Consider the following 25,680-nt stretch of genomic DNA (forward strand, 5'->3'; position numbering starts at 1 on the left):
TTTTATTTTCAAAACTAAACTCCTTTTCAAACATCTTTATTCAATCTACAGAGTGTAATAGAAAATATAATCTTCAGGAAACTGGTACTGATATTTTCAATGCCCACTGGTTTTAGGCTCTCTGTAGATGTGATAAATAAAAAGTGAAACCAGTTAGCAGTGCAGTGTAATTCCAGTGTCTAAGTTTCTGCAAAGTTCTAGTGTTACTACCAATATAATTCACCTGCTTTATAGTTTAGCTCTTTATCCTGTAGGTGTATAATGTATGTGTTATTGTAGTACTATTAATAGTTCAAAAAAATTATCAAAGAAACTTAACAACAGGAAAAGGAACACGCTCTAACACCCTATAGAGTAGTAAAGTTATAAAGTAATGTATGTTTTTTAGGTCTAAAGTAGCTTTAACCTGAATAAAACCTTCAACAGATCAGGAACAGTTATTAACTTGAATATTTAACTGTATATTCACATTGGAGGCTAAACATTTGCGCAGTTTGCATGCAGGAGATGTCCTGATTCAGACTGGGATTAATGCTTGCTCTTATCCTTAAGGAAGCAAAAAAAAAAATTTTTGTGTGTTATTTTCAACATTCACATTAATCCAGATATTAAATTACCAGTCTTCCTACAACACAAATCAGAACTCATATCAAAGATTCGGAAACAAACACCAATATATTTAGAGTTTCACAAGTGTAATATTTATATTTCTACTGTCCTGGGGTGATAACACTAAGAACAATGTACCCTATATCTACAGTATTTGAAGGTGTGCTTCCAGATGCAAGCCATGAGCTTTATGCACTGGCTGTTCATTCCACAGAACATTTCCACCAGGCCATAGAACTTGCCCACAGCTGTCTGTCAAGGCTGTATGAATTAGTGGAAAGAACACAATACAAGCTTTGTACGCAGAGCAGAGCAGCCATTTCAAAGGATCCATTTCACATCCAGAGAGACATACTGGGACCATTGTCTTCTGCTCTGTGAAGAGAAAGGCACATTGATGCTGGAGACATTCTTCAGGAGTGCAGTGCTCTGTCTGTTAATGTCCAATGACAGATACAAAATAGAGCCAAAGGTTTTACGGTCTAAGGTTTTGTGGGAATTTTCTCCAGCACATTAGTATGGAACGGAGTGAGTCTTTACACTGGATCATTTGCATAGACCACCCAAGCACCCTGTCACATTCTCTCGAGATCTGTTTGCCCATCATGGCATAACAATGGCATACCTGCACTACCTTTACAACATGGCCATGTCATTGACAGGTAAAATACTGCGAGTATGATAACACGCAGGTCAGTGTTAACCATGGTAAAAGTACGGTCAACAGGAAATTAACCACAACCAATACACTTTTTTTTTAAAGGTACAATTTTTTTTCACAATAACATATAGTGCTTAGTCCTGTTATTAACCAACCATGCTAGGTTTTGTCTTTAAACAAACATCATTCCAAAGTCATCCAGCTGATTAAACAACTGTTTGTTCAGTATTACCTTTCCGGTATTACCTTTATTGGAATTTCTTTAATATATCAGAGTTAAAGAAACACTTGGCATGGACACGAAATATTAAAGGGTAATTCTAATGAACGTATTTACCTTGTTGTTTAGATTCACTTTGTATGTTTTTGCTTTCAGTCCTCACATCCTGGTGACTGAAGTTTTAAGCATTATGTGTCCTAAACTCTTAACTTAATGTACACCTGGTACACCAGAGTAAAAACCGTAGCCTGTCCCTCTACAACACTCCAAGAGTGGGGCTAAGAATTGCAGCCTAACCCTACATAGAACAAAGGTTGTATTTCTTACATTCACTAGGGGATTGTTGCATGGACACTGGTGCACCAGGTTCAGAGAGCTGTATTGAGTTTAAATAAGTCATCAGGATGTGATGACTGAAAACAGAAACACTAGATGATGAAGTGAATCTGATATTTCATATGAATAACGTATTGCTATATAGCACCCTGGTTTAGCATCTCATCCAACTATCCTATGGTACCTTGTGTTCTCGGGAGGTCCCCTACTCCTCATTGTGTGAGGTGTGCAAAGATATTCCTGTTCCTGTCAAACAAGTTCAGGATACATCTGGATTCTCCATCATTGTTTGAAACATCCTATCATCTGAGGCTTTCCTGTTTTTAGTTTCTTGTTGGGGGGGGTTGACATAAAAATTGAATTTTTCAGTAAAGATGGAATGTGTTGTTTTATTTTCAAAGTAAACATCCTAATTTTGTTTTAAATATAAATTATGCTAAAAGTGGCACAAGATTGAACAGGAGAAGTCCATTTTGCCTAGCAATGCTTCTTCAGTACCTAGTAATTGATCTCGGAGCTTTGTCTAGTTGACATATACACTCACCACTCTGTGTAAAAAAAATGCCTCCTACCCTCTGACCCAAGCCTGTATCATGGTCTCTGTGCTTACAATATTGGCTAGGGTTAATTTGTCAGATCTTTTATACAATTCTGCTCAAATTTAGCTCTATATGTTTCTGTGGTCCAGTGGTTAAAGAAAAGAGCTTGTAGCCTGAAGGTTCCTGGTTCAAATCCCAGCTTGGTCACTGACTCATTGTGTGAGCCAAGTCATTTAACCTCCTTGTGCTCTGTCTTTCAGGTGAGGTGTTGTTGTAAGTGACACTGCAGCTGATGCATAGTTCACACCCCCGGATCACTTTGGATAAAGGTATCTGCTAAGTGACCAAACAATAATAATATTTTACTTACATCAACAAGTCGGCTGAGTAAACAGCTTCTTTAGCATCATTCAATGACTACCACTTTGCGTACTTTTAATATACTTTTTTTTTTTAACAAAACCCTATAATGTAACTGAGTGAAAAGTGCAAATCTATCTCCAGCTACACAATTAGATGTATGGTCCAGCATCAAGTAAGATCCTGACCTATTTTGTTGTTATTTTGATTTAATAGTCAATACTACTAACCTTGTGCCTGATAAGTGAGTCATTAAGAGGAATGAAAACCTGGCTATCCTGTATTCTCACACGCATAAGTAAAACTGTTATTTTCACCAAATAAATATTCCACTATTTTTTTATGCTTGGTAGGTTTGTTTTCCAAAATGCTATGTCTTTTGGTTAAAGTGCCTAAGCATGTTAATTCAGAGAAAATAAATAAATAAAATAATATGTGTATTAATTGGATTTATTTAGATTTTTTGCATCCAGTGTTACAGTAATATGATTTGTATTAGACCACGGATTTGACTGATTGGTACCAGTATCAAAAACTTACAAGTAACCTGCCCATGGCATCAGACATTCATGTGTTGTTGCTAACCAGGTTTAAACAAAATGCCTGCTGTTTGTTGGACAAGCCCTGCAACTGGAGGCAGCTGCTAAAACTGAATATAACAGGGCATCTTTTCAGCTGGGTGTTTGTGATTTAAAAATACAGTTACACTTTGTATTGATGTTATGTGTATGTACAGTATGTTGGGTTAAACATTGTGTATATATGTTATGCTAAAATCCTTCACAGAAAGAGGCAGTACTTGTCTGTATCATTTTATAAAAACTGAATTGAAGAAACATTGAGGAATATATCAATTACAGCAATATAAAACGGTTTTATTGCAAGCTGTTAAATTAGCATTCAGATTACTTTTTTGCTAGTTTTAAACAGATACAAATATTCTTCATACAATTACTATGGGGCCAACAGAGTTGCCAACTAGGATCCCACATTTGAGTAACATAAATTGGAACCTTCTATTGCACTCCCTAATTTACAATGCAGTTACTTCCTTTACACAATGCCTTCTATTGCACTCCCTCATTTACACAGCAGTCACTGCTTTTACACATTGCCTTCTATTACACTCCCTCATTTACACAGCAGTCACTGCTTTTACACATTGCCTTCTATTGCACTCCCTCATTTACACTGCAGTTACTTCCTTTACACATTGCCTTCTATTGCACTCCCTCATTTACACAGCAGTCACTGCTTTTACACATTGCCTTCTATTACACTCCCTCATTTACACAGCAGTCACTGCTTTTACACATTGCCTTCTATTGCACTCCCTCATTTACACTGCAGTTACTTCCTTTACACATTGCCTTCTATTACACTCCCTCATTTACACAGCAGTCACTGCTTTTACACATTGCCTTCTATTGCACTCCCTCATTTACACAGCAGTCACTGCTTTTACACATTGCCTTCTATTACACTCCCTAATTTACACAGCAGTCACTGCTTTTACACATTGCCTTCTATTACACTCCCTAATTTACACAGCAGTCACTGCTTTTACACATTGCCTTCTATTGCACTCCCTCATTTACACTGCAGTCACTGCTTTTACACATTGCCTTCTATTGCACTCCCTCATTTACACAGCAGTCACTGCTTTTACACATTGCCTTCTATTGCACTCCCTCATTTACACAGCAGTCACTGCTTTTACACATTGCCTTCTATTGCACTCCCTCATTTACACAGCAGTCACTGCTTTTACACATTGCCTTCTATTGCACTCCCTCATTTACACAGCAGTCACTGCTTTTACACATTGCCTTCTATTGCACTCCCTCATTTACACAGCAGTTACTGCTTTTACACATTGCCTTCTATTACACTCCCTCATTTACACAGCAGTCACTGCTTTTACACATTGCCTTCTATTGCACTCCCTCATTTACACAGCAGTCACTGCTTTTACACATTGCCTTCTATTGCACTCCCTCATTTACACTGCAGTTACTTCCTTTACACATTGCCTTCTATTGCACTCCCTCATTTACACTGCAGTTACTTGCGTTACACATTGCCTTCTATTGCACTCCCTCATTTACACAGCAGTCACTGCTTTTACACATTGCCTTCTATTGCACTCCCTCATTTACACTGCAGTCACAGCTTTTATACATTGCCTTCTATTACACTCCCTCATTTACACAGCAGTCGCTGCTTTTACACATTGCCTTCTATTGCACTCCCTCATTTACACAGCAGTCACTGCTTTTACACATTGCCTTCTATTGCACTCCCTCATTTACACTGCAGTTACTTCCTTTACACATTGCCTTCTATTGCACTCCCTCATTTACACTGCAGGTGTCAGTCTTGTTTCGTTCCCTGCATCTGTTACCCTGTTCCTGTAAATGGCTGATATTCATCTAAAATGAATGTAAAGAGAAAAAATAACATAAAAATGGGACAAAAAAATAACCACTGGTGTTACATGCAGCTAAAAATAATAACTTTACTAATAAAGTAGTGAGAGATCTGTGTGTGTAAAATATAAAACAAAAAACACACAGTTTTGAACATGAGCTAGGCACATGCTATTAATGTGTCCCCAAGATGCCACTAAAATAGAAGGACCTCTTTCTGCCAAGTCCTAGTTTGCTTTAAATTAGGTTGGTTCTCAGCATATCAGTTAATGCAGGTAAAATGTAGCTTTAAACACCAGGGAACCTGTATGTCCTACTTTGAACAATTACTTGCTAAAAAGAAGCAAGTCAAGGTTATCAGTTATTCTTATCCTATGTTCAGTAATAATAACACCATAAAATATACTGGGGGCTGCTGCCATCAATTTAGGGCCCATTGTATATTACTAAAAGCAACCTAGAATTACAATTCTAGTGAGCTGTTTCTAGTGGGAAGCAGGTCACCAGCCCGGGGCTACAGGGATGCCTTGGTGTTAGTTGTTCTCTATATTGTGTCCACTCTTTTATCAGCCATTAAACAGCACTCTTCTCTTATGAGTTTGGCCGCTGGCCTCTGTTGTGAGCATGAGCTTTGTTTCTCCCTTTAGGTAACCCTCCACCAGCACACTATGAAATTCTACCAATATTCAAGCTTATTGAACCCAGAAGAACAATGACATAAGCACTAACATGAATGAAAGCCTAATGAATGTCCAATCAGTGAAACAAGGATGTTTGTGCACCAATGATATATTCATTTGTGCAGGTATATTAAGAGAGGTCTAGGTATATGAAGCACATTCTACCTCAAGGGCACCTTCTGCTTAAATTATTTCTGCAGTAATACACTGAGAGCAGAAATGGACACATGCCAACCAGAGACAAACTAATGCAGGATGTTGACACTGACATGAATTAAGGCCTTGCAAGACCTCTACAGAACTGTTTGCCGATTTTTTTTTAAAAGCAGTGCAAAGCATCACTTATTTGTCTCTGTTGGGAATTATCTTTTGTAGGAGTCAGCCTTATTGATATGAAAAGCATACCCCAGCTGTCATACTTTAAGTCTGTTTGTTTAAACAGTTCACAAGAGTTTGTTTAAAGAAAATATTCCATATCATCCAGCTGTTAGCTAATAATAAAAAAAATAGAAAAAACATGACAGATGTTAAAGGAAATAAACCTAATAAATGTAGCATACAGACAGAGCAAGAGTTAACAGGGAAACCTACATAGACGATTGACTAGGGCAGCAATTAAAGGGCCGCAATTTATTTTTATTTAATCACGTTTGTATTTTATATTTTCTTTTGCACTCACATGTATACCATGCACAGAACAGCTTTATTACAGCATACCACTGGTGAGATGCTTGCATGTGTGAGTAAGAGAGAGAGAGGATGTGAAGCCTGAGACAGGAAGAGCAGTGACACAAAGCAGTAGCTTAATAAAAGGCAGCAGTTAGTGTGTAATATTGTTGTTTGATATTTAGTATTATACCAAAAGGCCAGCGTTTATTTGACATTTGGTGATTATTGGAGACAGGCAGAGATAGCTGTGCTGTATGAAATGCTTTCTCTTGTAAACTAATGTTGTATACAATATATTTAGTAAGCACATAAGAAATATTGATAACATATGGATATTTGTGGCTGCATTGAACTTTACAGCTTTACTCATGGGTACTGTGTACATTGTGTCCACTCTTGATGGCTTAACACGTTTGTCTTTTAAAGCTTCTACCTGTTGTACAAAAAACTTTTATTGGGATAAAGGTTTAAAATTTTTGTAACCTGAGATATCCTACCAACTCAGTCTCTTCAGAACATTCACATGAAGAGATTATTATTATTATTATTATTATTATTATTATTATTATTATTATTATTATTATTATTATTATTATTATTATTATTATTTCTTAGCAGATACCCTTACCCAGGGCGACTTACAGTCGTATACAAAAAATACATATCAAGAATTACAGTAGAATTAAGAGCAACGAGCAGATATGTGGCACCGTACATCCAAATTGTAGGAACACCTGGTTGTTGTATGTTTTATCAGTGACTAATTTAAGGTTTAAATGTGTTCTTGCTAATATTTAATTATTCACTTTATCTACCCTCTAACTGACCATGTGGACGTAATCAGGTTTTAAATTTTGCATAAATACTCATTAAGATGGAGTGGCCTGCCAACGAGTTTGTTTATTTTCATTGTGGTTAGTTTTTTTTATATAAACTCTGATAAGATTTGAAACATGTGATACATGTAGGTGATGGGGTTTAATCCCTATAAAACCAGATGCGGAATGTGGTCAGACTCTAATTGAATAATTGAGTGCCCAGTTGAGCCAGTCCACATGTAGACAAGAGGAACTCAGAGTCACATCCTTTGTTCTTCAGTCAGGATGAGCAGATTTAGTCAAACTTGCTGCACAAACCTTATCCCCCAAATTCTGCTTGAGTATACTCTTATTTGATTATGGAATGATTATTTTGTAGATTACACCTTACGTCAGGTTCAATTTATTTTCACACGCACTGTTTATTTTACACACACTGTTTAAGTAATTTTATTCAAAGTAAAACAGGTTTAAAAGGCACTGCATATCAACAGGTTACTCAGTACTGCATCTGCATCTGTATTTTTTCACATACCTATTTCATAGTCGTGCATACTGATAAATCCTCTCCTGATCACTTATTTTATCACCAAACTCTTCAATAATGCGATCCAAGTCATTATTTTATTACTATAACATCTCAAAAAGCTTGGAAAATGTCTGTGATATTCTTTGAGAGCTGGATGCGGAAGCAGCTATCTTGTTTGTTTATGTCCGTGACATGTCTGTGGTGCAGGGACTATGTGTATTGCTCAGATCTGCCCTTTTTTTTCGGCTTCTCTCAACTCCTATCGGTCTCACTTGGCCATTGAAATGTTTTCTTGGCTTTTTCCAGTGAAAAAACGACTAGAGATCTGTGCTTGACGTCTTTTTGATGATGTTGGACAGGGTCCAACATCAGACAGGAAAGGGAAAATTGTAATGTCAGACCTGGTCCTACATAGGACCACAACGGGTTAATAACTATGTTGTCGAGTGTTAATAAAACATTACAGATGGTTTATAACTATGCAATAGCCATAGACAGAATTACATTTAAACATCCAAAAGTAGAATAGGTGGCTAACGTAATTCCATCTATAATGCGTTATTAATACTCTTTAACATAGCTATTAAGCATCTATCATATATTTTTAAAACATTTATAAAGCATTAATAAGCAGCACCTTAATATAAAGTGTTACCCATTAAGGATATAATATATTTGAACTGTGAAAAATATGATACATGTGATGATTATCAGGAATATGGTTCCCAATATGTAATATTATAGCATAAAAGAAATTCCACAAAATGCATACCTGTATATCAGAACTCTAAATTCAGAGTGACTCTACTGGAAAGCAGCTCTGATGACTCTGTCACTGAGAGGTTGGGTTGGTCTGAAATTATCTCCTAACAGCCCGTCACTTCCTTCAGGGAGCTCTGCACCTTTTATATGGGATCTTAGCCTTCGAAACTCCTCGATCTGTAATTATGGAAATGAGACAGAAAAACATGTTAGTCTGGCCAGGGGTAACCAAGAGAAACACAGCTTGGTTTATCCTGGTTAATCTCTTTAAAAGATGTGCACAAAAGTAGTTAAGTGTGTGGTGAACATTAATGGACAACAGTCTTGTTAACTTAATTTATTAAAAACATGTGCCAGGCGCATTTTATGATTGCCATTTATCATGATTCATTTGCACAATCATTTTAGTTTCCCATTCTTTGCCAGTGTTTACTGTGTAATTACAGGGCTTTATCATCTTCCTTACTTATCATGTTTGCAGTTCTTTTTAATACTTTCATTATTCGTACTAAGCATTACTACACCTTGCTATGCTTGGTCCATTCCACTTTTAAAAGTGACATCTGGTGATAGCTTTGTTTCATTGAATTTTTCCTTTTTTTTTTGTAAGCTGACAATATTTAAAACTGAGACTCTAATCGAGAATACTGTGGTTTGATAGTGAATTATGAGTAAAATCACAGTATAGCAGCACAGTATAGCAGCCATTTCTCATTTCCTTCTACACAAACATGCAAATGCAACCATGAAATTCCGTTCCAAGTTGTTACAGTACTGTGCATACTCGTCTGTGATTTCCAGGTTAGAATATGGAAATAATGTAGGTTATAATGCTGGGCAGTAGTTTTGATTGAATCGCCCCTAAGCTGGAATTTAACCTTCGCTGTTTTACATTTCAACCACTGTTGACTGTTTCCTTATGTTAATCTTAATAATGCATGACCAGTGCAAGTGAGAGGGAATGAAGTTAGTGAGAGTTAGGTGTTTTCAACATGTGTTGTGTGAACAGGGAATAAGCCTACAATATTTGTATATTGCACATCAATCAGTTTTCTGTCATTCAAAGCTATAGTTCTACAACTACTGCAGATAAAGTCAACCCATTCATTTGATAAAATGCACACAAAAAAAGATTACCTTATCCAGTATTCTAAAAGATATCAGACAGCTAAAGCAGTTGAAAAGACCAACAACTCCCTACTTCAAGCAAAATAAAGATATCTTGGAAACCAATATTTAATAAGCAGATCGGTACACCCGATCAGCTGGAAGCTAATAGTATATCTTTATTGGTGCCTGTGTTCATAGTTACCAAGTAATACATATAAAATCTCCAAGGGCAATTCTTTATTGTGACAAAATTTATCACCAGCACCTGTGCGCCTTTTCTTTTAGTTGTTTTTTTTTTTTTTTTTTTTTTTTTTTTAAGATAAACATGTCCATCTCCCTTATGTCTTTCTGGAAGTATAATCTAGTTGGAATAACATTCACAACATTCCTCTATCTGTTCAGGTCAGTGTATAAGAGTTCTCTGCTAGTGCTTACTAGAAACATGAAATAATTCTGCCAGCGCTGCAGACTGCGAAAGAGGTCAAGGAAAAAAAAAAACTCCACTCAAAACTGCAAGATTGCAGGTGCAGTCTAGGAATAATAAGTCATTTAACAATGCAGACCAATCTCGAGTATGCCCCTATTGCAAGTATCTTTGGTCACACGTAATCAAATGGCAATTACATTTGACCACTTAGAGCTTTTTTTTTTTTTTTTTTTTTTTTTTTTTTTTTTTAGCTTTCCATTGATCATGTGTTCCCTGGCAGCTCCAGCAATCTTTTAAAATATACACGATAAAAGCTACCTGTCACTTATTTCATGTGCAACCTTTGTTTCATTTTTACTAAAGTGGGGAATAACTCAAAGAGCAGTAACCTTTACTTGAAAGCGATGTGTTACTCAGAAGTATATTAAAGAGATTCCTCATGAGCAGAAACAGATGTAGTATTTGTACCCGGAGCTGCCTTTGAGTCACACACATTGAACTTGGGGAGGGTAAAGACAGTGCGTTTACCTGGATCTGGGACACAGTCAAAGGATAACGGTATAATATCCAAGTGACATTTTCACTGCAAGGGGGCATGGTGAGGGAGCCCTCATACACCCAGTAATCTCGAAGAAGAGGATCTGAAAGAATGACAAACATACAGTTCAAAAGGCAAACCCAAGGCTGTCGCTTTCAAGGCTATTTTGATGTGAGTTTCAGTACTGTACTTTATTAGTATTTGATCTAGGGCTTTGCTACGATGTGAAACTGTGAGCTTTCTTACTACTAGGACAAATAATAATAATAATAATAATAATAATAATAATGGACTATGCTAAAAAAATCAAGGTTAGCTTAAAAAAAAGTACCAGGACCTCTCCTATGTAAAATAAAATACTCTTATATTATTATATTATTTAATACCAGACTGTCTACACATATTAAAGTGCAATTTCTTAAGAATATTAAAACTGAGTTTTCTCATTTATATAAATGTTACATATTATCTCAAGCAGACATAAATTATGAAGTTACCCCCAGTTAATCTATGCACCCTTGTACTACAACCTACAACATGGCTTGAATAAAATGTTTTAAAGGATATTTTTTTATTTAGTAGTTGCTAATTATTTTTGTATTTTCTCCCAATTTAGAATATCCAATTAGTTTTAGACTCAGCTCGCCACTACCACCCCTGTGTTAACTCGGGAGGGGTGAAGCTGTTCCCTGAAGCGCGTGCCATCAGCCGACTGCTTCTTTTCACACTGCAAACTCATCATGCAGCCACCTCAGAGCTACAACATCAGAAGACAACGCAGCTCTGGGCAGCTTACAAGCAAGCCTGCAGATGCCTGGCCAGACTACAGGGGTTGCTGGTGTGTGGTGAGTTGAGGACACCCTAGCTGACCTACTCCTGTCCATGGTCAGCAGTTGAATATTCTGGATTCGAACCGATGACCTCCAGGCTTTAGGACGCATCCTGCACTCCATGTACCACTCAGGAGCCCCTTAAAGAAATTTACCTCTAAAGAACATCTGTTTGGAAAATCACCATTAATTAAATTATATTGTGCCACCAGATGTCATAAAAGCTAATCTTCTAGGCATAATGCACTTGGTCCTCAAGCTATTCAAGCTTCAATGAATTGGGTTAATTTGAGTATTGCAAGATTAGTACTAAATAAAATAATTATGCTGAATTACTGGGAAATACCTTTACTTGAATGTATAAAATGTGTGTTGTTGTTACTAATATCAACATTACTAAGAATTATCAACAAATTACTTAAATCTACTTAAAATTGCAGGGCCTGTGTCCTTGTTTTGTGTTTTGTTGAACATTACATCACATTACAACTATCTCTCTCTGGTAATCTGAATCAACTTTTGACACTGTTCAAAACAAAATGGCTTGTATGGAGCTCGTCTCTCAAATTCGAACTTGAAGCTCTATAAACTGTGTAGGTCAACTACTTTTTTCCTTCATCCAGGAAGTTTGAGATTTGCTTAAGCTTGTTGTCACAATAACCTCAAAAAGTTTGAGTTTGAAAATATCTAAAAGGAAAAGATTTAGGAAAATATGCTAATTCATTCATTCATTCATTCATTCATCCATTCATTAAAAACAAAAATAACCTGTGTTTATTTTTGTATTCTTAGATAGTGACAACAGTGGGTTAATAAATTTATCTTGTGACATGTGGGTATGGGGGGGAGGGGACTTAGACTTTTATTTCTCTAAAATACTAGAAAAGAATTAGGCCTCCAAATAGCCACGTTTACAACTTTGTTTTCTGGCACTCAAGTTTTAATAAATAAAAAGGACATTATCTCATATGGATTACATCTGTGCTGTGTGTGAAGGTATTTAGGCAGAAATGAATGACGATTGAATGTCTAATAATGTGGACAAAAGGATATTGTAGTACTGGTTTAACTTTATTTCTTCTGCATGTGTAAAGAATACTTTTAATTTTACTTTCTCTATGCTGCATGAGAATTTCCAAACTAAAATCATTTCTCTAGCACACTGCTGTGGAAAATTATAGTGTTTGTTTTCTAACTGAAACTCGAATCCCCAAAGACTATCATTGCGATAGAAAGGAGTCTGTTTGTGAAAGCTTTCTAATATAAAACTAAAGTTTTTTGCGGGTCGAACTCTAAAAAGCCTTGTAGCTCTCCTAAGAATGCAGCATTTGATTGCTGTATTCTTGCGTAGCTTGTGGCCACGCTTGTCAGAGAAGCTTGAATAAATGTTGAATAAATGTTAAATAATTTTTTTTTTTTTAAATTCAGTATAAAACCTGTGATTTAAAGGTGTTTTTTTTTGTCTGCTAAAACTAAACACCAAGGAGTTAATTTGCCAGATTGAGACAGCAAGGAGATGCGGAGCATCTTTATTGAATCTTTAGTCCTGTACTGTTGAAAGTATAGAAAGTGAAGTGGTCAGGATTATTAAGGTCTGTTCCACCAAGAGACATTATGCCAGGACAGAGCACATGTTAGTTAGTTACAGTATTGTTCCTGATGCGGGACACCTACCTAGGGGGATAGTAGCCTGTGACATCACACTTTTGGTAGAATCTCAGTGTTTATTTGAAACTTCTGTGATGTTTTGCTGTGTAAAACAAAAATGCTAGAGTGCTGGAGATTGTTGAACGGTTATTGAAAAATTCTATGGAAACATTCTACTTGAATGCTAATAAGCATTTCACACTTACCAGGCAGCAGCGTGTTTGGATTAAAACATGGAATGATTTTTGTCTTCCCCTGCCGAAATAAAAAAAAAAAAAGCCTGAGTTATACAGCAGTGCCCTATTCTTCTGCTGCCTTGGAAGAAGACCTTGAACTTGCATTGCAGCTTCAAATTCAAATTCTAAACACTGGCTTGGTAAAGACACATTTCAGATAGAGATCATAATGAAAACACTGCATTCAACAATGATGATTTAAAAACATTTCAACAATCTAAAGACGCATTCACTTGTTATGCATTTTCATGAGCTTACAATTGGCCTCTTTTTCTGTATCATTGTATATAAAAAGTATATGGTAGTAAATCATATATAGTGTGAGGTGATCCTCTGTTATTATTCAAATTTCCCTTCCCTGCTTAGTAACATTATCTATACGCACTACATAATGAAAAGATATCAGATACACTCTATACATATGCTTCAGTGTAAAATTATGTGAAATGATATAATAAAATTAATATTGCATGTAACTAAGATTAAAATAAGCCTATAAAGGAAATTACATGTCCTTAAAAACGAAATATTGTCTTTCTCTGCATGAAATTTGCATTTTTCTCTTTTGCTGCAATTATCACAAGGAGTCTCAAGACCATAAAAGCATAAACATGACATTGTCAATTTAATATGTACAAATTTAAAAGATTGCATTGCAACTGAGACCTGTACTTAATAGTCTTGGAAACTACATAAAATGTATATTGGGCAAGCTTTATTTAAAGGGGCTACATGCCCTACCTGTTTTTCACAATAGCCGCAAGCCTGGGGAGCAGATGCATTGTACAGGCAGACAGATTACATCTAGCTCTGCTCCGCCAGGTGTCGATCTTTCAGTATAGACCCCTTAGCAATTGCTGTGTAATACTGTATGTAGAACTTTATTTCTTTTTTTTTCACGTTTTGTGTATGGAAAAGCAGATGATTTTCCATTATTGCAAATTAAAGTCTAATTGTGTTTTATAAAGGTTTTGACAAACCTTTATTTCCTGATCTTTATATTTTGCTTTTCTTAATTAACTGAATTGCTTTGCTGCCTTTTTATTATATTTATTTTCCAGATATAAAGACATAACATATCATCTGCACAAATACAGGATTGTGATATACAACAATATTGTTTATACTTCACCTGGTACAAAATGGAAACTGGTCTCATGACATTAACATAAAAACATTTTACAATGCCTTTGTTGTCAGAAAAGATTGCTAGTAAGTGGGTTTATGATCAGCGCTATGTTTCTTATGCACAGTTCTAGTTTATATATATTATTTTATATTTCTGGAGCCAGTTTCACAAAACACTTCCAGGCAGCAGTCTAAATTCAGTTTAATTTTAACTGAATACATTAATTACAGACTCCCTACATGTGACATATTAACTTATTTTAGAAAATGGCTTGCATAAATTAAACACAGTCATTGGCTAAACAAGGTCACATGACTGTGCAGTAAGACAGTTTGTGAAGTCACAGACCAACTCACTTAACTGCTCTATTGGTATTCCTACATCTTAATCTAATAAAAGCTGTATAACCCTGTGGCGGGGTGTCCCACCCCTTTGTATATATTTGTTTATTATTATTTGTATTATGATTTATGTATTGTATAGGACAGCGAAAAGCTGACATTATTTTACAGTTCATTATGTTTAGCAGGACGAGCAAGGTGCCATCCACCATTACATGTTATTGTTTTGTATTTGTTTGTAAATACCTTGTGAGACTGCAGTCACTCAGACTTAATAAACCTGCGCCAAGTATGATTGTGTGACCTCGGTCACAACGATAACGTGCTTGTGAGTGGAGAACGGGGGTGGAGATAGGAGTAAGAAATAACAATTGCTACACGTGCTGGCTTGTAAACCAGCACAATACTGATTACTGTTTGTTGTTTGGCCAACATGCCCTTTTGTTTGAAAGTCTTTGTTTTCTTAAACTGTTTATTTTTGTTAATTTAATAAAAAGCGGAGCACTGTAGCATCTCAGTTTCGCCCGCCATTGCTTGTTGTGGTTTCTATTTCTGGTCTGACGTCTTCTCTACAGCACAAACCCACACCAGGGTGTGCTGTAAGACAATTCTTACCACACTTCCAGAATGGTTGAAGACATTATGTGATAAAAATTGTCTTGAAATGTTGTTTTGTGAAATAGACATCTAATATATTTTTCTAGTTGGAAGCATGTTTGTGAAATGAAATGGTTTCAAGTTGGTTTCACTAAATGCAGTACCATATTTACTAATAAGTGTTTATGTAGTATTGTTCTTAAATTATGCGATTTGACAAATTTCCAGTGGGGGGGGGGGGTATAAAATAGATAAACAATAAAACATCATGATAAGCGTTGATACATCTATAGTACACAATTTAAACAGTAAGAGAATCACTAAGTTACTTATTTATTATACCGAATCAACTGCTAAAAAAAAACTTTTAGCGGTGGGGATAAACTGAAAGTGCAGAGCCAGGAATAAAAAAAAGCAGAGTCAGGGAATTCATCCCCATCCCCCTCATCAAATCACACCATGCTTAAGACATGACCACCATTTCATCACCTTATCTCTTCTCTGCTTTTATTCACACCATGAATGCGTGTTTCTGAATGTTATCATTTAACACAAACACCACAGAATACACAGAATCCATGGTTACAGTGCTTAAATGACTTCTGAATTTATTTGCTTGTACAATAGCTCACCTTGTACTGGATATCTTGAAGGATTTCTGTAATTGCCTTCAGACCTAGATGTTCTTTGCCTATCTGCATGAAAAACACAATAAAGATTTCTTTAAGTAACATGAAAATTGAATTTAAAATACACTGATAAAATCTATCAGTAATCTGAATCTGAAAGGTGTATTGAACAATAAAAAATATTTTTCTTAAAAAATACTGCTACTCAAAAAGGCATTTGAAACTATAGTAAAGGTGGGGTGACAGCATATACAATTGTCAAACTAATCAGGTGTTGCACCAAATACACTTTGTAGAGGGAAATAATATACCAAAGAAACAAGACCCACAATATTTTAAATATAGCCGCTCTTTAACTAAATTAATCCAACTGGCAGTCGGTCACATATGAATAGTAATTGAAAGTTATCAAATTATGTAGCAAAGCTTGTGTAACTTGTTACACAATGTTTACAATATTCCAATGAAGAATCTGAGTCATGTCAAAAACAAATATGTTAGTCTGAAAAGTGAGTGATTATAATAGTATTTTGGGCAGTCCTCAAAAATACACAGAAAAATGCAAGCCTTTATATTTTACAACACAAAAATGTAATGAGACATATGGAGGAATGTTTTGGTTTGCTTTCAGATTTTGATGAGTTTTTAGGAGAGTTTGTTTAAATATATAGGAATGCTGCTAGCTTTGTTGGAAAACTAGTCTATTCAGTTCAGTACTTATTACTGTATATGAGAATAGCCCTAATGATCTTACACGCTATATTTGTTCCCAAATTCTTTGTTTCCAAATTACTGAACAGAGACTACAGATATGATAACATCTGAAAGTAGGTAAAGCATATATTTTGTACATTTTGTCAAGTACACCGAAGTACCATTGCCAAGGTTTTAGCCTCAAGTGCTTATCATTTATATTTATGTTCTATTTGTTATTTTGTACATTTATTTCCAAAATCGTGATTTAATATACTACATTCAGAAAACAAAGTTACCTGAACAAACAAAGCAATGATAAGTATACCATTTCTCTTCCCCAGCGCCTCGTCAATACTGCTGTATAGTGTAGTGTTCCAGTGAATTAGATGAAGCTGAAAAAAAATCATTCAAAGTGACATAAAATCAAGTTGTGTTGTCAATTAATTCAACTTTAATGGTAAAGGTGCACGAAGTACAACACAAATACAAAACTATTTAGGATGTTTCAGACATATGAGTCCTTCATCAGCTAAAATGCCATAGAGTCCAGTGAGTTGTTTGTTATTAATAATTCATTTCAAATAAAGTCAAGTGCGGCTTCATGCGGCAAATCTTGGCGCCAGCAGACATGTTTATTATTTGTTTTATTTTTATTTTTTTTATTTTTTTATTATTATTATTATTATTATTATTATTATTATTATTATTATTATTATTATATTATTATTATTATTATTATTATTATTATTTATTCGTTAGCAACCATAGATGATGATAGTGTCTCATTGGGTCTGGACTACTCACATGACCGACCAACATACATCCACATACACATGAGAGAAGGTTCATGTCGTGTGAGACGTTGTAAGGGGGACTTGATTAAGGCGGTGTTTAATAACTTAGCACAGGTACTGTAGGCTTCTCTGATGCTAAACTTTCAAAACAGTTTAGCACCAATCTTCAAAATGGTTTGCACCCCTGGGTTCTGGTTTCAGTTACCATCTTACACATATGAATATGTATAGGGCAGAAATGTGTAAGGCTGATAGACGGGATGGATATTTGTTTCTTTAAAAGGTTGACATGTAAAAACCCACGCTCACAAGAAGCACTGCAGAAAACAACAATAGTTTATGAATGCTTAAGTAGTAGTCCGGATTGCTGGTTACTACAATGTTTCACAAAATATTCACGCATTCTTTTGTGTACTTCAATAGCCTACCTCCATATTGCAGCACACGTTTGAATATAATAACTCCAAAACATCGACAACTCCTCTCATCCGCGCTTGGGAAACAAGCGAAGTGTTAGCGAGCTTCCACAACACCACTCCCCATAACTACATCCCTCTTCTCTGAATGGACAGCTAAATTGACATCCATGCTATCATTGGTTGTTTCAGTAAAATAAAATGATTGATGTTATAATTACGAACTGGAGTGATTGCACCTAACACTCTCCATTTTTGTTTTTTATTTATTTTTAATTTTTTAAATAAAACCTTGAAGCAGCCAATGATAGTGCTAGTAGGGATGAACTTTTTATTGAATTGGAAGGAACCCTCCTGCCTTAAGTGAAATATGGGCACAGGTATTTAATTATGGTGTGCCATAATAAGCTCAGTTACTCTGAGATCGCTGACAGATCCCAGAGACCTTGAGACTTAGTAAAAAAAAACAAGAGTCCTGCAACCCTTGTATATGATGGAAGCCATGCAAAGCCAGGAGTTGCTGCCGCACCCCCAGAACCCCTAGTTCCAGTGCCCTTGCAGGTTCGAGTCGGAATGTGAACTTTTTCGCGGTTTGCGTTCAGGTGCGGTTCAACAAACGTCATTGTCGGGTCAGGGTCAAGTCTGAAACTGAATTGCCAAAAACAATTTCTGTCCTTTCAGAATACTCGTCTGTAACTGTTTCCCAAAAAACGTATTAAGGTAAATGTACTGGTATTTCCTGCACTGAAGCGGGAGGCGATTAAGGAGGAGTCAGCTGACTAAGCAGAGTTCTCGGTTTGTTTTTAAGCTTGTTTGACACGTCGCAAGATCCTTTTAGCACGTCTTTGGTGATATTAAAAATGTCTGTGGATGAGGTGATACAAAAGATAGCGCAGGGTTTATATCATGTAGCGGATAGTAGTTCGAGAGGTAAATCAGAAGTGTGGAAATTTTTTGGAATCATAGCGAATGAAAACAAAAAAACGTTACTGGACTTGTTGCTTTTAAAGCTTGTGTAAAACAGCCACAAAACTGCGAAAGCACAGGTGTAGATCCTGTTCAACTGGTGGCAATAGACAGGTATTTTATAATAAAGTAAGTAGAGATAGTTAATATGTTACAATGTTAAAATATGTCCAGACCACTAGAGAAAGCTGCCACGCTGAATCAGTTATTGTGTGAACTCAATCTGTGGAGAATGGGAGAGAGATATATGTGTGTGAATTTGAGAGAGTCAGTCCACGCAGGCAGTAGGTAAAGGACAACCACTTGTGGGTTCGGGTCAGGCCGCAGCTCTTATTGGTCGGGTTGGGTCACGGGTAAGAAGACGGTTCTGCAGCGGGTTGCAGGTTCGGGTCGAGTCCTGTAATATGCTTGACCTTGTATGCGTGAGCACCCCCACTGCTTATATGAATAAGAACATAAGAAAGTTTACAAACGAGAGGAGGCCATTCGGCCCATCTTGCTCGTTTGGTTGTTAGTAGCTTATTGATCCCAAAATCTCATCAAGCAGCTTCTTGAAGGATCCCAGGGTGTCAGCTTCAACAACATTACTGGGGAGTTGATTCCAGACCCTCACAATTCTCTGTGTAAAAAAGTGTCTCCTATTTTCTGTTCTGAATGCCCCTTTTTCTAAACTCCATTTGTGACCCCTGGTCCTTGTTTCTTTTTTCAGGCTAAAAAAGTCCCTTGGGTCGACACTGTCAATACCTTTTAGAATTTTGAATGCTTGAATTAGGTCGCCACGTAGTCTTCTTTGTTCAAGACTGAACAGATTCAATTCTTTTAGCCTGTCTGCATATGACATGCCTTTTAAGCCCGGAATAATTCTGGTCGCTCTTCTTTGCACTCTTTCTAGAGCAGCAATATCTTTTTTATAGCGAGGTGACCAGAACTGAACACAATATTCAAGATGAGGTCTTACTAGTGCATTGTACAGTTTTAACATTACTTCCCTTGATTTAAATTCAACACTTTTCACAATGTATCCGAGCATCTTGTTAGCCTTTTTTATAGTTTCCCCACATTGTCTAGATGAAGACATTTCTGAGTCAACAAAAACTCCTAGGTCTTTTTCATAGATTCCTTCTCCAATTTCAATATCTCCCATATGATATTTATAATGTACATTTTTATTTCCTGCGTGCAGTACCTTACACTTTTCTCTATTAAATGTCATTTGCCATGTGTCTGCCCAGTTCTGAATCTTGTCTAGATCATTTTGAATGACCTTTGCTGCTGCAACAGTGTTTGCCACTCCTCCTACTTTTGTGTCGTCTGCAAATTTAACAAGTTTGCTTACTATACCAGAATCTAAATCATTAATGTAGATTAGGAATAGCAGAGGACCTAATACTGATCCCTGTGGTACACCGCTGGTTACCACACTCCATTCTGAATGAATGCTTTCCTGTTAAAAATGTACTGACGGTGTGCATTTGCATGTTAAAAACAATACAGAAGTCCCCATTTGATTTTTATTGGTGCATGTGCATACCTGTGTACCAGTTATGTGAACACCTGATTATAATTATTATAATGAGAGATGCTTCTCATGGTGCAAATACTCAGTTTGGGCAGCCAGAACTTTATAGTCCCAAACTACACAGAATGTGTCTCTTATACCAGAAGGTTCATATTGAAAGGGGCATCTCGCACAGTACATACATATTTTATGAAGTGATTAATGTTTTTTTACATGAAAAATGCATTGTATCGTGCACCACGGAAGGCAGCAGCAGGGCTGGTAGGTGAGGTAATCCCACACAGAAACAGAAGCCCAATATACACGCCTAACAAAGGAGTGGGCTCTTGTACAGCTGTATGGGTGCTATGCTTTATCTCCTTTTCATTAAAGTTGCCCTTTCTATGCTTTTGAACACTGAGCCATTGTCTTTCCTCATACGTAAATACACTGTATCAGTTGGGTGTAGTTTGTTAGCCTTTTCCCTACATCTCTTGAATTTCACAGATTTGCAAATATATGCAAGATATTCACAGTGCAAGCAAAGTTGCGTAAGTTAGCAAAATATTTAAATGTCTGACCCATAGCACTTTGCAGTCTTCCTCAGTGTTTAACAGTCTTTCACAAAATCTGCTCTTTAAACATGACGAAAATAAAAAAAAATAAAAAATAAAAAAACAGTAAGAAGTTTTTAGTTAATTGTGTTTGGATGCACCATACAATTAAAACTAACCATGAATCAGCTGCACTGTGATATAATATGGTCAAATAACGAGACTGCGTCTACTATAATTTAATAGTGCTGTCAACTTAATTTCTCAGTCATTTCCTTTCTGTTAACGTGATCTAATTTCCTGAGCCGATTCTGTTTGGTGTGTCGTCCGTAGTAAACTTTGAATTTGCTTGAAAAAAGAAATTCTTGTAAATGTTAGATTCGAATTACAAACTACTACGTACTGTAATGATGTAGTTCAACATTTTGATCAGAGATTGAATTTGTTTTATTTTACAAAAATTGTAAATCTCCAGCTTAGCTATGGGAAGGCAAATACTTACCTCCATGGGAAAAGCTTTGAAATTTACTGTGTGTTCAGAGCCGCGCTGATTCTCCCTTCCCCAGTGAAATCGAACCTCGTGTAATTCATAATCATGGTCTCTAGGTAACGGGCCTCCTGTGACAACTGAAATGGGCACACATGCTGTACATTAGCACAGATTGCATTGTATTAGCTGCAAATAAAAAAGAAGACACGAAACTAATAGAAAAAGAAAAAGTCAACTACACAAACTTTTCAAATAATTCCGGCTATGGAAAATAATAAAAACAAATGGTAAATGTAAAATATAAGATATACCAAAAACAAACAGATTTCATTTATTTTATTTAGCCTTTAACACTGTTGATTATGTTTTTGTTTGTTCCATTCATGTAGTCATTCTTACAGTTGAGAGCTGTAAGGAACAGGATACTTCAGGACACAGATACTAAGTGTTCTGCTTTGTTTCTAAAAGGGCCTCTTTAGAAAATTCAGATGCTAAGAGTGTGGGAGTAATTGTTAGTTTTCAGCATAAGGTTGATGCTGAAGAGATGGTATGCACTGGCAGTAAATAAAAGGACAGTCAGCGTGATTACATACACAAGAATTCCTGTAGTTTGAGGAAAAATAGCTTTCTGAAAATTAATTCCTTTTTCAGCGATGTAAAGTTTTCAGAAAAAATATATTCTGCTTTAGCACATTTCATGAAACTTGAACGTATGTACACATATTGACTGAAACTGAGCATGTGGCTCAGTGCCTATGTTACAGGAATAAAACTGCGAGACAATTGTTTTCTGTCACTTTATGAATCACCTTTCACAATATTCCCTTTTAATTTGTAAGGTGCTAGGCTAAAAATCAATTAGAAATGGGGTTGGGATTACCTGTAGACCCTGCCTTGGAGGGTCAGTTGTGGCAAAGGGCAGCTCTCAGTGAGACGGATCACTCAAGTGCAATCCAATCCCAAACATAGCAGACATTGCTTCTGTCCAGTGAATGCTCCCAAACAAAGTAGTTGTTCAGATTATGACCACCTGATTTTTTTAAAACTACCGTACTTACAAACAGAAGTTGCTGCATTTTGTAACAAACCCAACATTATGGAGATTGTTTCCCTTAACATAATAAAATATCATGTAGGGAATCAGGCATAAGCTTATCTCAGCATGCAGGGATGTAATAAATGAATAAGCTGTAGACGCCCTTTTTTCCTAATGGGTCAGATTGTTTATTAAAGGAAATATTTCCATTATAATAGATTACAATTAAAAAAAAAAGAAAGTTCAACATACCTGATTTTGACCTCAGCAATATCCGAACTGTATGGCCATCATTTATAACTTCACAGTCCCGGCACACAACATAATTCGGGGAGAGACGTACTTGTAGCAGTGTAGGGTCATACCTAGCCTCCCTGGAGTTGAGGTTAATTGGAGACTGATATTCCCCATTAGCTTCAGGAAACAGTAGACCCCATTCTACACCTGAAAAGAAGAGCAGCCTTTTCAAAACTTAGGTCTAAGTGAAACATCCAAAATGCATGACAGAAGAAATGGAATAAAAGCACAGATGTGTCTGTACAGTGCTCCCTCTATTTTATTTGACTTACGCATCAAATTATTAAATATTCAAAACAATTACATGGTGAAGGGCCCTTGTACAGTATAGTACATGTACAGTTTACAGTGATAACATTATTCATTGTTTTATAATAAACTGTTAACACTCACCTGTTAATAGCACAACACTTCAAGTAGCATATTCATTCTTTTTACCATTTAACTAAAGGATGACCTACTTTTGCCATTTGTATTACAGTTGTGTTGCTAAATCTAGCATTTGAAAAACACCTTTGTTTTAAAATGAGTAAAGGCCACATACAGGTATTTATCACAGCCTTAACTCATAAGAGTGTTGGCAATGAGAGGGAGTTTCAGAATGAAGGTATACCCTGTGCAGAGCAAATACATGTTTACCCATTCAGCACTCAACAAATTAGAAGATGTAAACGCTCCACTTTGTGTTTTTAAAGAAGTTCACCGATATTTCTTAACATTAGGTAGGAGTGACCTGGGAAGCTGAGACTGCTGTCTCAAAGGAGACTGATCCTCACCCCATACAAGGGGCAAAAGGAGGTTATGGAAATATGTCATGTCAGCACTTGTTCCTCTCAAGAAAGAGGATGGCGTAGAATTAACTTTGGACAAGTAGCCTTGTTCACCTATCTAGAAAGATGTATTCAAAATAACAGGAAAGTTGATAGCCATGACAAGGAGTTTGTTGTGCCTGGGAAAGGGGACTTGGGTTATATTCCCATTACAAAAACAGAAAGACTGGTCAGGCAACTACCCGAAAGTGTGTCACTTTCTACTTGACTTGTCAGTTTCTTATAGACAAAGCAGTAGAAATTACTGAACGTTATAAAATAAATTTGAAACAATTGGACTTTGAGGAGGTCTCACGGGGATGACAGACTGGGCTTTGTATTTAAGGCAAATGAGAAATGACCTTGTGTGCGCTGAAAAAAAGAATCTCAAGTCATATTAGTGAAAAGGGTTCATTTGTAAGAAGGTTTTAATTTAAGTTATATTAGCCAGACTTTCAATTATTTTATTCAGGTGAAAACAAATTGTCCCTCATCAAAATAAACAATCAAATAAACAATTGTAACCAATTCAGCATAACCAGTATTTGATGGTTGAGGAGCATAAATCCATTTTATTAATAAACAAAGACAAGGAGCTGTGGTTACCTTTTTATTGGACTAACTAACCAATAATTCATCAAAAGCTTTCAAGACCTCAAAAGTCTCTTCTTCACGTGAAAGTAGGACATTCAATATTAATTATTAATGTAACTAAAGTTATTTTTTAAATGGTTTGATTCAAAGAAATGTTTACACCGATTTAAATATTTATAAAAGTATGATCACACATTGATGAATATTTAGTTTACAGCAACGACAGCAACATATTTTTATATACATTTTTGTTATGCATTGTTTGCTTAAAAAGAACTGCTTTAACATTATGAGCAAGATTTGTTTATTGGGCAAAATTATTGTCTGTAATGCATTACCACTGTAAATTACTTATAAGGGGTAACACAAGCATATCAAGTATAATCTGACCAGTTTGATGTGCAGGATTTTCCTTTCTTGCATCAAGGCGACATGCATTAATACATGTCCCACATACTCGGAAAATACATATTTAGGTCATTTGCATTTCTCCCATCTGTTGATGCTGGACACTGTACATAAAATATAAGATGTAGAACTGCTAGTGCATACTTTAGTCCAGGGTTTTCAAACCAGTTTTTTTTTTTTGTCAGAGGAAAAACCAAAAAAAAAAAAACTTTTTAAATCCTCTCCTAAACCACAAAGAGAAGAATATGAATAATAATACAAAACCTCTTCATTTTGGTTAGCACTTTACCAGCTATTAGTGACATTTTCACATGAGAAACCAGATGTAAAAGAAACTAGCACAAAGTCTTGTGACTGTGGTTAAAGGCTTAGTGGGTGTGACTCCACTCTCCAGTGTGTATTTAAGCACAACAATCGGCAAACTGCATCCCATAAAAGCAGCTCAATAAAAAGGCAAAACTAACACAAAAAAAAGAAAAACAATTAAACTTACCTTCCTCATACCCCCACTCCATATCTTCTTTATCAGGATAATAGTCTGACTCTTCAATCATATTATCTGCCATTCCAACCAGATGTTCACTCAAATTCAGTTCAAACTATCTGAGGTGTAGATACAAACTCAGTACATTTATTTTACCAACTAAATGATAAGGTTTTAAAAGAATAATACAGTGAAAAAGGGGTGGCTATAGTTTGTGCCTTGTCAATACAAGTAAGGTATAACTTCAGTATCTTGTCCTTCGTTATTCAGTGCAGGTAATCTAGCATCTAATGAATTAACTTATGAGCTTAGTGTAAGTAATAGATAGTGTCTCTTAGCTTCTGCAGTTCAAACTGATGAAAAAAAGAAAAAGTAGTGGTGTAACAGCAAGCCTGTCTCTACTCCTTTGTTTTTCTCGAATTCTTTCTTTCTGAAGTCCAAACTCATTGAGAGTGAATAAAGTTGGAGTCTGCAGCCAGCTGTCTTGACTCAGTGAAAGCAATGAGGCACTGAACCTGTGCTGTGGCTCTACAGTGCAAATG

At 36.1% G+C, this 25,680-nt stretch overlaps 1 protein-coding gene across 2 annotated transcripts; it reads right to left on the reverse strand.

Annotated features, from left to right (window-relative positions):
• Window positions 1-25,680, reverse strand: LOC121313451 (carbonic anhydrase-related protein-like). 2 transcript variants are annotated; one of them, XM_041245984.1, is made up of 9 exons: window positions 25,148-25,680; window positions 22,799-22,990; window positions 21,523-21,647; window positions 17,089-17,184; window positions 16,100-16,162; window positions 13,371-13,419; window positions 10,678-10,790; window positions 8,623-8,789; window positions 1-979 (listed from the first exon to the last, which is right to left on the reverse strand). In XM_041245984.1, exons 1-8 carry the CDS (start codon window positions 25,218-25,220, stop codon window positions 8,655-8,657), a joined length of 846 nt encoding a protein of 281 aa, XP_041101918.1. In that variant the 5' UTR covers window positions 25,221-25,680; the 3' UTR covers window positions 1-979; window positions 8,623-8,654. The 2 variants fall into 2 exon arrangements, with proteins under 2 accessions (XP_041101918.1, XP_041101917.1); XM_041245983.1 differs by having other exon boundaries at window positions 1-984.

This window comes from Polyodon spathula, chromosome 3 (genome assembly GCF_017654505.1).
Source record: "Polyodon spathula isolate WHYD16114869_AA chromosome 3, ASM1765450v1, whole genome shotgun sequence".
Lineage (NCBI taxonomy): Eukaryota > Metazoa > Chordata > Actinopteri > Acipenseriformes > Polyodontidae > Polyodon > Polyodon spathula.

What these genes read in the sequence shown, in the direction of transcription:
- LOC121313451 (XM_041245984.1), bottom strand. Translation starts at nt 25,220, where the DNA reads ATGGCAGATAATATGATTGAAGAGTCAGACTATTATCCTGATAAAGAA. An exon ending in ATTGCTGAGGTCAAAATCAG is followed by an intron (nt 21,648 to 22,798) that starts GTATGTTGAACT and finishes TGCCCATTTCAG; the next exon opens with TTGTCACAGGAGGCCCGTTA. An exon ending in TGACTGTGTCCCAGATCCAG is followed by an intron (nt 8,790 to 10,677) that starts GTAAACGCACTG and finishes CCATAATTACAG; the next exon opens with ATCGAGGAGTTTCGAAGGCT.